At 41.0% G+C, this 12,798-nt stretch overlaps 1 protein-coding gene and 1 non-coding gene across 3 annotated transcripts in view; one reads left to right on the forward strand and one right to left on the reverse strand.

The window, feature by feature from the left end:
- The first annotated feature begins 861 nt into the window (after positions 1 to 861).
- The window catches only part of TERF1 (telomeric repeat binding factor 1), a 39,641-nt gene continuing 27,704 nt past the window's right edge, over positions 862 to 12,798 (forward strand). For both annotated transcript variants that reach the window (XM_003902859.5, XM_003902860.5), the window contains exons 1-2: positions 862 to 1,328; positions 7,515 to 7,610. In XM_003902859.5, the coding sequence (XP_003902908.1) occupies positions 1,016 to 1,328; positions 7,515 to 7,610 (409 nt within the window). In that variant the 5' untranslated portion in view covers positions 862 to 1,015. The remainder of the gene's footprint in view (positions 1,329 to 7,514; positions 7,611 to 12,798) is intronic.
- LOC116268700 lies at positions 12,355 to 12,458 on the reverse strand. The gene has a single exon (XR_004175873.1). It is a non-coding gene; the product is annotated as a U6 spliceosomal RNA (small nuclear RNA).

Consider the following 12,798-nt stretch of genomic DNA (forward strand, 5'->3'; position numbering starts at 1 on the left):
TCACACACATACTGAAAAGTGCATAAACGATGTTCAGTGAATTTTCATAAAGTGAACATACAGATGTAACCATTACCCACATCAAGGAACAGAAAACGGAGCCGGGTGTGGTGGCTCAGGCCTGTAAACCCAGCACTTTGGCAGGATAACTTGAGGCCAGGAGTTGGAGATCAGCCTGAGCAACAGAACGAAATCCTGTCTCAAAGGAAAAAAATAATAATAATAATAACCAGACCACCCATCCCCACTTAGAATTTGCTTTTGTGCTAAGTTTCAAAATTCAAAATAAGCATTCGCTTATTATTTTCTACAAACTGCATCCTATAGTCGTCTCAAACCTTGATTCAGATACATTTCCATTAGTAGTATAGTCTTTCTAAAGCAGTGATTTCAAAATGTGGTGCCCAGCCAAGTAGCATTAGACTTTCAAATTCAAGGACCCCAAGCTAGACCAGCAGAACAGGAATTCTGGGAGTGGAACCCAGCAATTGTGTTTTAGCAAGCCCCCAGGCTGATTTTGATGCATCCTGAGGTTGGAGAAGCACAGATGTTAGTCTGTTGGAATAGCTGTGGCTCGTTGATCAAGTAGTAACAGATGAATACTAAGGTTTAAAAGTGTTATGCTTTACTAACAGTGACAAGTTCTCATTACCCATCTCTTTCTGAAATAGGCTACAGGCAAATGCGTTTTCATTTTAAATAACCGTGTTGTTGCTCCAGTCAAGGTTGCATTTTACAAGGAATAAGGAAAATAAAGCTGCCTCCCCCTATCCTAATCTCACTCCTCGCTCAGCACCGAGTCCTCCAATTTACTTACAAAGCCCTGCCCTAGACTGGCGGAAAATTCAACGCACAGAGGCAGGAACAGGTCTCGGCCAATCAGAAGCCAGGCTTGAGCCTCTCGCCCACCTCCCGCCGGCGGAAGAGACTCTCCGCGGCCACGCCCCGTACCCTCGAGAGCGACCCAATCGTTGCTCGGCGCCCGAAGGGGCAGTACCCGCGCGAGCCATTGAACATGGCGGAGGACGCCTCCTCAGCGGCCCCAAGCCCGCGGGGCTGTGCGGATGGTAGGGATGCCGACACTACCGAGGAGCAGATGGCAGAAACGGAGACAAACGACGAGGAGCAGTTCGACTGTCAGGAACTGCTCGAGTGCCAGGTGCAAGTGGGGGCCCCCGAGGAGGAGGAGGAGGAGGACGAGGGCCTGGTGACCGAGGCCGAGGCCGTGGCTGCCGGCTGGATGCTCGATTTCCTCTGCCTCTCTCTTTGCCGAGCTTTCCGCGACGGCCGGTCAGAGGACTTCCGCCGGACCCGCAACAGCGCCGAGGGTGAGGGCGGACCGCGTCCGGGCTGGGGACTATGCGGCGGCCGGATGCGGGCCCCGTGGCGCGCGGCAGAGGGCTGGTTCCCAACGTCGCCGAGGGAGGTGGGGAGAGAGGGGCTGCTGCGGCTGATAAGCTGAGAGTCCGAGGCTCCGGACTGAACTTGTTCGAATCCCGGTTCCGCCCGTTGTCAGCATCTGAGTTTTTCTCAGATTGTTTTCCTATTCGATAAAATGAAAATAAGACCCTGTTTAGGTTTGATGTAAGCATTAAATGATTTAAAATGTATACAGTTCCACTCAACCCAGTACCTTTGTCTCTTCTGGCGCTTTCTCAGCCAAAATACTCAGGTATTCCTGTGGTAATATTCAGCAGTCACTGTGTGGCCTCCAGTGCCCCCCCCCCCCCCCCCCCCCCCCCCGCATCAGTGTTATATGTTAATTTGTGAGCTATTAAACCTCATTTGGCCTGCTGGCTGTACAGCAGTTACTTTCTGTATAGTCTCCAAATAAAAGTAAATGCTGGCCACATGCCTGTAAGTCCCAGCTACTTGGGAGGCTGAGCGGGGAGGATCGCTTGAACCCAAGAAGCAGAGGTTGCAGATCGTGCCACTACAGTCCTGCCTGGGTGACAGAGTGAGACCCTGTATCAATAAATGAATGAATGAATGAAACCGTTCATGAAATCTGCTGCTCAGACAGCCTATAAGTGATGGACAAAGACATAGATCCATAGAAAAAACCAGCATAGTTTTTTCAGTCTAAGGTTCTCCCAGCTCAGATGTTTGAGTTGATTAGCGGGGCCTCCCCGATCCCGCCCCTGTCCCAAGATGGGGTTTCACTGTCTCCCAGGCTGGAGTGTAGTGGCGCCATCACAGCTCACTGCAGCCTCAGCCTCCTCAGGCTCAGGTATCCTCCCGCTTCAGGTTCTGGAGTAGCTGGGTCTGCAGGCATGCACCACCACCCGCAGGTGTAAGATTACAGGCGTGAGCCACCGCGCCTGGCCTAGTGTAGCTTTTTGAAAAATAACAGAAAGATGTTCTGGTACTTCATTCATAGTTGGCGCTAAAATTACAGTGCAAGTATATGTTTATAATACTATAATTATCCTCTTTAATAGAATTTTCAGAAAGACATATTGACATTTCGTCTTCACCATAATCCTGTGAGTTAGGCAAATAATCTTAAGTTTAAGGTACTGATCGGTTATAAGGGAGTGTTTCAGCTCCATGCTTTACCTTCCAGTTCCAAGATCTTTCCTCTATATTGCAGTTAACTCTGGAGCCAGGGATACTTAACATTAAGTAGAAAATTAAATCCTGGAATGAAGCTAGTTCCTCAGAATTATTAAAAAGTTCTCTTAGAGTTGGAGACATCAGTATGAACTGTTTAGCTCATGTAGGTATAGATGACTTAGAAATATTTACATATGCATGTGTAGACACGTATTTCCTTGCTCTGTCAGATAAAAGGGCACAGAGGCAACCTAACTTTGAGTACACCTAGCATCCCGATCTTGGTTTCTAATAGCGTTCTCCAATAAAAGGAACCAGGGCTGTTTGGAGAAGTGACTGATTCTGGAACTAGGACAGGAAATATACAAAATAAACCTGGAACATCTTGTAGTGCCAGGAAGTAAGGAAGTGCAAAAAAAACCAACCAGACAAACACTTCAGTGATTGGGTTAGAAAGGGACACAGAGCCATCTCCAAGACCTCCCAGTGGCCACAGCTGAACCACTAGTGCAAGAATGTAAAGTGGTATTAGTGTATAAGCTTAAAGTATATCATAAATATCCACGAGTCCATACTGATGTGAATAAATAATTGAATAATGGGAGAAGAAGCAAATCTTGCATGCAGTATTGATGTCGCTACTCCATCCTCAAGGAGGTGGAACATAACTCCTTGAGTGTGGTTTGCACACAGTGACTTTCTTCCAAAGAGTACGGTATGGAAAGGGGGCAAGAGAGAGTTAAGTTCACAGTGGAGAAACCTGACAAACACTACCTCATCTAGGTGAACAGGGCCAACATCAGCAGTAATACTTGGTGATATGTTCACTTGTAATGAAAATAGAATTTTATCATTGTGGTCTTATTCCCAAAAACCCATCACTTCAGTCTTACTGTGAGAAAAGCATCAGACAAATCCCAGAAGGACATTCTACAAAATACCTGACCAGTACTCAAAATGTCATAATCAGAACCAAGGAAAGTCTGAGAAACTCTTGTAGACAACAGGCTCCTAAAGAGATAAGACTAAAAGTAATATGGTGTCCTGAATGGGATCCTGCCACAGAAAAAGGACATTAAGTAAAAACTAAGGAAATCTGAATAAAGCATGGATTTAGTTAATAATAATGTGTCAACACTGATTCATTAATGTAACACAACATACTAATGTAAAAGGTAAAAAAAAAAAAAAAAGGAGAAATTGCTTCAGGGTATATGGAACCTATCTACCATTTTTACAGTAATTATGTGAGTTTAAAACTGTTCTAGAAAATAGTTGATTTTTTTTTTTAAAGAAAAAAAAAAAAACCCTGTTCATAAAAACATCCCAGAGCCAAGGTTAAAAACAAATTAACAACAAAAACCCACCTTCAGAGTTGTAGCTCAAGACTGAAGGAATAATCTAGGCTACTGTCATTATTTTAAAGTTAAGGGCACAGAAACCAAAGAGAGTCAGCTATTTTTCAAGTTGCACTGCTAATCAGTGGCCAATAAGCAAACTGTGAACAGTGTTATTTTTGGGTTCCCATTTTTAATTTTTAAGGACTTTTAATTTCTTATTTTATTGAATCTCAGTTTTCAAAATTGTAAAAATATACAATTCTTGATGCTTTCTAGAAAATTCTTAATTCTTTTATTTAGACTCAGAATTACTCTCATATCTCACAGATCTCAGATAATACCTTTTATAGACTGTTAACCCTACCGTGGGAAGCAGTGTAGTATAACAATTAAGAACATGGACTCTGGAGTAAACTGTCCCAGTTTGATTCCTGGCTCTGCTACTTTTTAGCTTTAACCCTGTCAAAAGAAAAAATTACAACTAAGTTTAATTTAAAGACCTCACTTAGCTTTATTGTGATTCTGGATTCAGGTAATACTTTATTCCATAAAATAAGTGCTCAATGAATTGAGCAGTTGGAGGTTGACTTTATAGACAGTAAGGACTTAAGGAAGCTGAAACAACAAAAAGAAGATTGGTTGTTTCACAATTACTTGTAAGGCTGGGACAGGGAGATAGAACAATAGATCTGTGGGATGCAGAATGGATGTTGTGTTAGCAGGCATGAAAGCAACAGTAATTTGCTTGTACATATGTCTCCATCAGAGCTCTTGACTGGTTAGGCGCATTATCAATGAGCAATGGTATTTTGAAAGGAATCTTTTCTAAGCAGTAGATCTCAATAATGGGTTTAAAATATTGAGTAAACCATGGTGTAAACAGAGGCACTGTCATCTAATCTTGTTCCATTTCTAGAGCACAGGCTGAGTTGATATAGCATAATTTTTAAGGGCTGTTAGATTTTCAGAATAAGAAATGGGCAATCGGTTTAACTTAAAGTCACTAGCAGCATTAATCCCTAACAAGAGAGTCAGCCTGTCCTTTGAAATTTTGAAATTAGGCATTGACTTCTCTCTGGCTATGAAAGTTCTCTATGACATCTTCTCATATGAGGCTGTTTCATCTACAATGAAAATCTGTTGTTGGCTGGATGCAGTGGCTCACACCTGTAATCCCAGCACTTTGGGAAGCCAAGGCAGTTGGATCATTTGAGGTCAGGAGTTTGACACCAGCCTGGCCAACATGGCGAAACCCCATCTCTACTAAAAATACAAAAATTAGCTGGGCATCGTGGCATACACCTGTAATCCCAGCTACTCAGGAGGGTGAGGCTCGAGAATCGATCACTTGAACCTGGGAGGTGGAGGCTGCAGTGAGCCAAGGTCACGCCACTGCACTCCAACCTGGGTGACACAGCGAGATTCTGTCTCAAAAAAAAAAAAAAGAAAAATCAGTTTAGTGTCACCACCTTCATTTGTGATTGTTGCTAGATCTTCTCAATAACTTGTAGCTTTTACTTCAGCACTTGCTGCTTCACCTTGAACTTCTATGTCATAGAGATGGCTTCTTAAACTTCATGAACCAGCAACCTCTGCTAGCTTCCAACTTTTCTTTTGCAGTTTTCCCACCTCTTTCAGGCTCCTTAGACTTGCTGTGTATTAGGCTGTGGCTTAAAGGAACATTGTGGCTAGTTTGATTTTTTTCTATCCAAGTCAAACTTTCTCCATATGAGCAATAAGGCTCTTTTACTTTCCTATCATTTATGTATTCAGTGAATTAGAACTTTTAATTTCCTTTGAGAACTTTTCCTTTGTATTAACAGCTTGGCTGTTAGGCACAAGAGGCCTATGTTTCAGCCTATTGTGGCATTTGACATCCTTTCCTCACTAAGCTTAATCATTTCTAGCTTTTGATTTAAAGTGAGAGACATGCACTTCTTTCACTGAAACACTTGGAGGGCATGTAGAGTTACTCATTGGTCTAATTTCAATATTGTTGTGTTTCAGGAAATAAGGAGGCCTGAAGAGAGGCAGAAAGGGGAGGAGCTGGTCAGTGGAACAGTTAGAACACACACAATATTTATGGAATAAGTTTGTGTCTTATATGGCCATGATCTGTGGTACTCCAGAACCTTTACAATAGTAACATCAGAGGCTATTGATCACAGACCACCATACAGATACAATAATAGTGAAAAAGTTTGAAATATTGCAAGAATTATCAAAATGTGACAGGTACAGGTACTGTTAGAAAAATGGGGCGGGCACATTGGCTCACACCTGTAATCCCAGCTACTCGGGAGGCTGAGGCAGGAGAATGGGGTGAACGTGGGAGGCGGAGCTTGCAGTGAGCGGAGATGAGCCCCTGCACTCCAGCCTGGGCAACAGCAAGACTCCGTCTCAAAAAAAAAAAACATGGTGCCATTAGACTTGGCTCAAGCTGGGCTGCCGTAAACTTTCAATTTATAAAAAACATGCTATCTGCAAAGCACAATAAAATGAGGTATGCCTGCACCTGTCCTTGGTGGTACTCATTAAAATTTTAATTAGTTGCTTACATAACTTTTTGTTTAATTTGTGTCGTCTCAGATTAAAACCTTCATGGGGGCAGAGACTGGCTATCTTAAGTCATCACCTCCTAACACAGGCTGGCAGTAGATGTTCAGTAAATATTGAATGGCTTATGTTTAAATTCTATATAAATTTTGTGCTCTCTTAAAATCCTGTTAAATTCTATTATGACTGTGTATGGTCCAGATAATCTCTGGTATAGCATAAGATTATGTTAGAATTGAGGGAGGAAATTGGGTAAAAATATATTTGTCTTATATGCCTAATTGCTAAAGAACTGCTTTTCAGTTTGCTAGTTTTTTAAGCTTTTTATATACTCCAGCCAAGCCCTGGGTTAAGTGTAATGGTAGTGGTGGCACCTTCAGGTCTTAGGTTAGATATTATTTCCTCAGAGAAGCCTTCCCTGACACCTCCTCTGTGCAGAAGATACTTAAACACACAGATTTCTTGTTATATGCTTCCAAAGCATTCTGTACTTGTCTTTTTTAAAGTTTTCGCCACATTTTTACTTCAGTAGTTCAATCGCTTGTCTCTCATTGCTACATGGTAAAAAGCTCACTGTGGTCCATGAGTATGGCTTACTTGATATTGTATGTAGTCACTGCCTGACTCAACATCTGGGTGGGCATTCAAGTTTTGGTGAGGTTAATATTAATATGTTTTAAAATACAGCTTTGTAAGCTAAGCAGACTCACTTAATTGAAACATTGATAAAAATAATATAAAATATTTTCTGTTATATGACATGTTTCTAGGTATGTTTCCAACCAGTGATTTTACACATTTTACAATTTGATCTTTTTTGTTAATGTAGACTGCTACTTGTGAAAGAATTTTCAACAATTTTTATTCTGCACGTGAGTTTTATTTTGTAAGAAATGTCTTCATTGCTATTCTTTTTTTTGTTCTGATTTTTAATCAGATCTTAAATGTACAAATCTATGATAATTTTTACAACATGTTTGTAGCCTATTACTGAACAAACCACACAGTGGCACTACTGGATCAAGTTTGATTTTAATAAAATTTACTTTTTTTCTTTTTTAGCTATTATTCATGGACTATCCAGTCTAACAGCTTACCAGTTGAGAACGATATACATATGTCAGTTTTTGACAAGAATTGCAGCAGGAAAAACCCTTGGTAAATATGTGTTTTTATTTTATATTGGAAATATTTCAATCTGTGTCTAAATGTAAGACAGTGAGAAGAAACAGATTTTTGTGGGGGGGGAGTTTGCCTACAAGTGTCTGGTGCATAGGGGTGTGAGGTGTGTGTGTGTGCGCGTGCGCGTGTGTGTGTGTGTGTGTACACACATACAGTCATATCTAAAGCAAGTAAAAGAAATGTAGTCCCTGTCACCTTAGAACATTGGTTCTCAAACTTCAGCCTGCTCCAGAATTACTTAAAGGACTTATTAAAAAAAAAACATAGTGCTGAGTCTCCCTACCTCCCATGAGTTTCAGATTCAGTAGGATGGGTATGGGGCTCTGAAATGTACATTTCTAATAAATTCCCAGGTGATTCTGATGCTACTGTTGGGGAAGTGTGTTTCATTGACTCTGTTTGGTAACTTTGTGGTGACTCCAATCATACACACTCTGTTTTTTACTGGCAACTATTATATTTGAAACCTTTTATTTGAACTTGATGCCAGCACTTATTTATGTAAGAAGTACAGTTTATAGCTGTAATCTCTCTCCCTTGTCTCTGTAGTTCATTTTAGATTGTAATGGGCAAGCCTGATTCAGTTTATCAGCAATGGCTGGTATTTACAACATGGTCATTTTAAAAGGCTATTTGATGCAAATAATTTTATATTTAGATTGGTTTTTATAATTTACAAAATACTTTTCCAACAATCCTGAGTAGTGGGCAGTACTTACATAAAACTGCTTGCTTACTAAAGTGTTGTCTTACATAAAATCCCAGTATATTAGCACCACTGTCAAAGCCCCCACTAAAGTAGCTCTGGCTGATGTAGTCAGCTTTGTTTGGGGCGTGAGGGTAGGTCTGGAGTTGGTGCCAGTACCATAAATGGACAGAACTAGATAGAGGCAGAATCGTTGTGAAAGAAACAGAGCTATAGGTAGGCCTGGGCCAGTTGCTGGAGAAGTAGCAGGTTGGAGCAAAATTCTAGACCGTGCATACTATAAGTTGACACTGTTGTTAACAGGGTTGTTTTCCAAATTAAGGTGGAAAAGTATTCTAAAGTGCCTGGCAGTGCTTTACACATAGCAGTTGTTCAGCACGTCTTAGTTGCTTCCTGGATAACCTTTTCTCCAAAAAAGGCGGGGGGAATCCAGATTTTATATGTGATCTCATGGTTTAATCTTGGAATTTACCAGGATACTCTTTTGGATATATCCTAGATATAATGGGCAAGGGTCAGCTATCAAGAATCAATGTATTTCACCATAATACACTCAACTGAGGCAGCATTTAAAATTTTATGTGTTGAATTTTCAGCTATACATAACCCCTTTTTTTTGGTTTTGTTTTGTTTTGTTTTGTTTTGCTCTATCGTGGCACTGCATAATAGAGATATGTGAGCCACATGTCTAATTTAAAATTTTCTAATAGCTATATTAAGAAAAGTAGGCCAGGCATAGTGACTCACACCTGTAATCCCAGTGCTTTGGGAGACCTAGGCAGGCGGATCGCTTGAGCCCAAGAATTTGACACCAGCCTAGGCAACATAGCGAGACCCTGTCTCTACAAAAAATTTAAAAAATTAACCATGTGTGGTGCTCAGGAGACCGAGGTGGGAGGATTGTTTGAGCCCAGGAGGTTGAGGCTGTGGTGAGCTGTGATTGTGCCACTTCGCTTCAGCCTGAGTGACAGAATGAAACTGTCATGAAATTTAGAAATTCCCATTCCAGCAGGTGTAGCTAAAAAAAAAAATAAAATAGATGGAATTAATTTTGATAATCTTATTTAACTCAATATTTCTCAAACACTATGTCAACAAGTTATCAGTGTAAAAAATGTTAGTAAGGCCAGGCACGTGGCTCACACCTGTAATCCCAGCTCTGGAAGCCTGAGGTGGGCGGATCACTTGAGCCTAGGAGTTTGAGGCTGCAGTGAGCTATGATCACACCACTGTACCCCAACCTGGGCAGCACATCAAGACCCCCATCTCTTAAAAAAAAAATGAAATATTTTGCCTTTTTTGGAGTAAGTCTTTGAAATCTCATGTGTATTTTATACTTAAGGTACATCTCAATTCAAACTAGTCATATTTTAGCTGTTCAGTAATTATGTATGGCTAGTAGCTACCATATTGGGTTTAGTCTCCTACCCCACATAACTTTGACAAGATTGGACATGTTTGGGGTGGTGTGGCCTTAGACCCCCACGTAGCTGCAATATACAGCAGATATCTTAAAGGGGAAATACTTATCATCCTCCTTTCATGGAACTTTAAGCTTTTTTTTTTTAGACAGGGTGTCTCTCTGGCCCAGGCTGGAATGCAGTGGTGCTGTCATAGCTTATTGCAGACTCAAACTCTTGAGCTTGAGTGATCCTCCCACCTCAGTCTCCTGAGTAGCTAGGACTACAGGTGCACCATCAGGCCCAGCTAATTTTTAAATATTTTGTAGAGACGAGGTCTCGTGTTGTCCAGGCTGGTCTTGAACTCCTGGCCTCAAGTGACCCTCCCGCCTAGGCCTCCCAAAACTCTGGGAGACTTAATGTACCTTTCCACCACAGCCTATTGCATTGCCCTGGAACTCAGCACATGTCCTGTGGAGAAAAACCAATCATGTTTGCAGTTCCTCTAGTTTCTAGTCGACTGTGCCAGTCCCAAGGAAACCACCAAAAGCTGTTCTTATTTGTCTTTCCCCTGTAAAGTCGCTCTGGCTGGAGTACACTGGATCCTCAACCTTATCCAAAATCAGCTAATCAGCATCTCACCTCAAAAGGGATTCTCTCTGGAATTTTAGTTCATCTCATTTTCATTGCTTTCCATGGCTATCCCATGTCTTTAGCAACATGATTTTGGAGTTTAACTGTTTTCTAGTTGTAGTGTGAGTGTTTTGTTTGCTGCAGTATACTACATCCCACCTGGAAGTAAATGTCTATACTGTAAATTTTTTGAAGCTAAGAGCTAACATACATTTTTCTATATGTCACATTTATAAGAAGGAAGGCAGATAAGTGAGAAGGGTTAAGTAATGTCAGTCAAGAAATACTTATTTGAAAATGTGTGTTGAAATTAGTTTCTGAAAGAAAGCAAGCAGATGAAAAATGAGGAAGAAAAAGTAGGCAGTCTACCTTTGCATCTTCATTTTACTACTTTTGAGACACAGTAAGTGATTTTTAAGTATCTTGGTGTCTGCTTCTACTACTTGCTAGGTGTGTGAGCTCTCTAGCTCTCAGATCTTACTGTATAAAACGAGTGCCACAGTGCCTGACACTCAGTGTTAGTTACTAGCATGAATATCTTTTGTACACCTTTCTTACCTTATGCTGCTCCATTTTTCTGAAGTGTTCTCCTTCCCATCCTTGGTACTCTACACTTAGTTTATCTGTTTATCCTTAATGCCCCAATTTGGATGACTTCTGTTTCATGAAGGATTCACTTCTAGTATTCCTACTTAGAGTGAATACCCTGTTCCTCAAATACACCAGATTCTGCTTGATAATTTAATCTCTGGGAGATGGGTGTAGGCATCAATATTTTTTTTTCTTTTTTCTTTTTTTTTTTTTGAGACGGAGTCTTGCTCCGTCGCCAGGCTGGAGTACAGTGGCACCATCTTGGCGCACTGCAACCTCCACCTCCTGGGTTCAAGCGATTCTCCTGCCTCAGCCTCCTGAGTAGCTGGGACTACAGGCGTGCACCACCATGCCTGGCTAATTTTTCTATTAGTAGTAGAGAGAGAGTTTCACCATGTTGCCAGGATGGTCTCTATTTCTTGATTGGTGGATCGTGAGATCCGCCTCCCAAAGAGCCACCGTGTCTGGCCATGCATCAGTATTTTTCAAAAGCTCTTCAGCTGTTTCTGAGGTTTAGCAAACATGGAGAACCATTGGCATAATGCACAATTCCATTAAAGTACCAGTTATATTGGTTTGTTTGCATGTCTTCCTCCATAGCTAGGATGTGAATTCCACAAGGTCAGGAACTTTCTTCTTCATGTTTGTATCCTAAGTACCTGACACAACCTGGAATATAAAGAGACTTAGTATGTGAATGAATATATTTTTATATTTAAAATGTTGGAACAACAATTTGGAGAGGACAACAGGAAATAAAGTAAAAATATTTGAAACTACAAATATTTAAACTGCCTGCTCACTCTGGTTTTTAAAGGAAAAAAAGATGTGCTATTTAAAATGCTCTTTATTCGGTTGGACTCGGTAGCTCACGCCTGTAATCCCAGCACTTTTGGAGGCCGAGGCGGGTGGATCACCTGAGGTCAGGAGTTTGAGACCAGCCTGGCCAACATGGCGAAACCCCATCTGTACTAAAAATACAAAAGTTATCCAAGCGTGGGGCAGGCACCAGCTACTTGGGAGGCTGAGACAGGAGAATTGCTTGAACCCAGGGGGCGGAGGTTGCAGTAAGCTGAGATCGCGTCACTTCACTCTAGCCTGGTCAAAAGAGCGAAACACCATCTCAAAAAATAAATAAATAAAAATAAAAAATTCTCTTTATTATGCTTATTTGTTGCATACTTGCTATGGGACTACAACTGTGCTAGGATTACAGGGGTTTAGAAAAATACACTAAGTGGCTCCTGCCCCCCAAAATTTGAAATATTATGCATGATAGACTATGAAGTTTTTTGTCTTCAAGACACTTTAAAATCTAATAGGGTTGTGGAGGTAAGTATAAAGTACTGCAAGGCATTAAAAAAGGAATAATGATACAAGAGTTTCTTTTTAATTAATGGAACGCTTCATGGATTTTTGTGTCATCCTTGTTGAGGGGCCATGCTAATCTCTGCATTCTTCCAATTTTTATATATGTGCTGCCAAAGCAAGCACATACAGGAGATTTAGAGAAAGGATATTTCCTAGTCTCTTAGCTGCTGGGGTAAGGGCAGCGTTCAATAAAGAGGTGGAGTTTGCGCTATGCCTGTAAGAATTGCTAGAGTTTGTCAGAAAGAAAGTATAAAAATGGTAGTCTATCCACATCCTCAGATGTGGTGTGGGGGTGGGGGGATGGTAGTCTAGACAAAATGAAAACATTAGCATTATTTTGAAAATAAATTGTAGTTTACCTGGATAGTAGAACTCTTGATTTCCATATACAACTTCATAAACTTGGTCCTCACCCAGGCTTCCTATGATAGTAAATGTTAGCACCATTTATCCAATTATTAAA

This window comes from Papio anubis, chromosome 8 (assembly GCF_008728515.1).
Source record: "Papio anubis isolate 15944 chromosome 8, Panubis1.0, whole genome shotgun sequence".
Taxonomy (NCBI): Eukaryota; Metazoa; Chordata; class Mammalia; order Primates; family Cercopithecidae; genus Papio; species Papio anubis.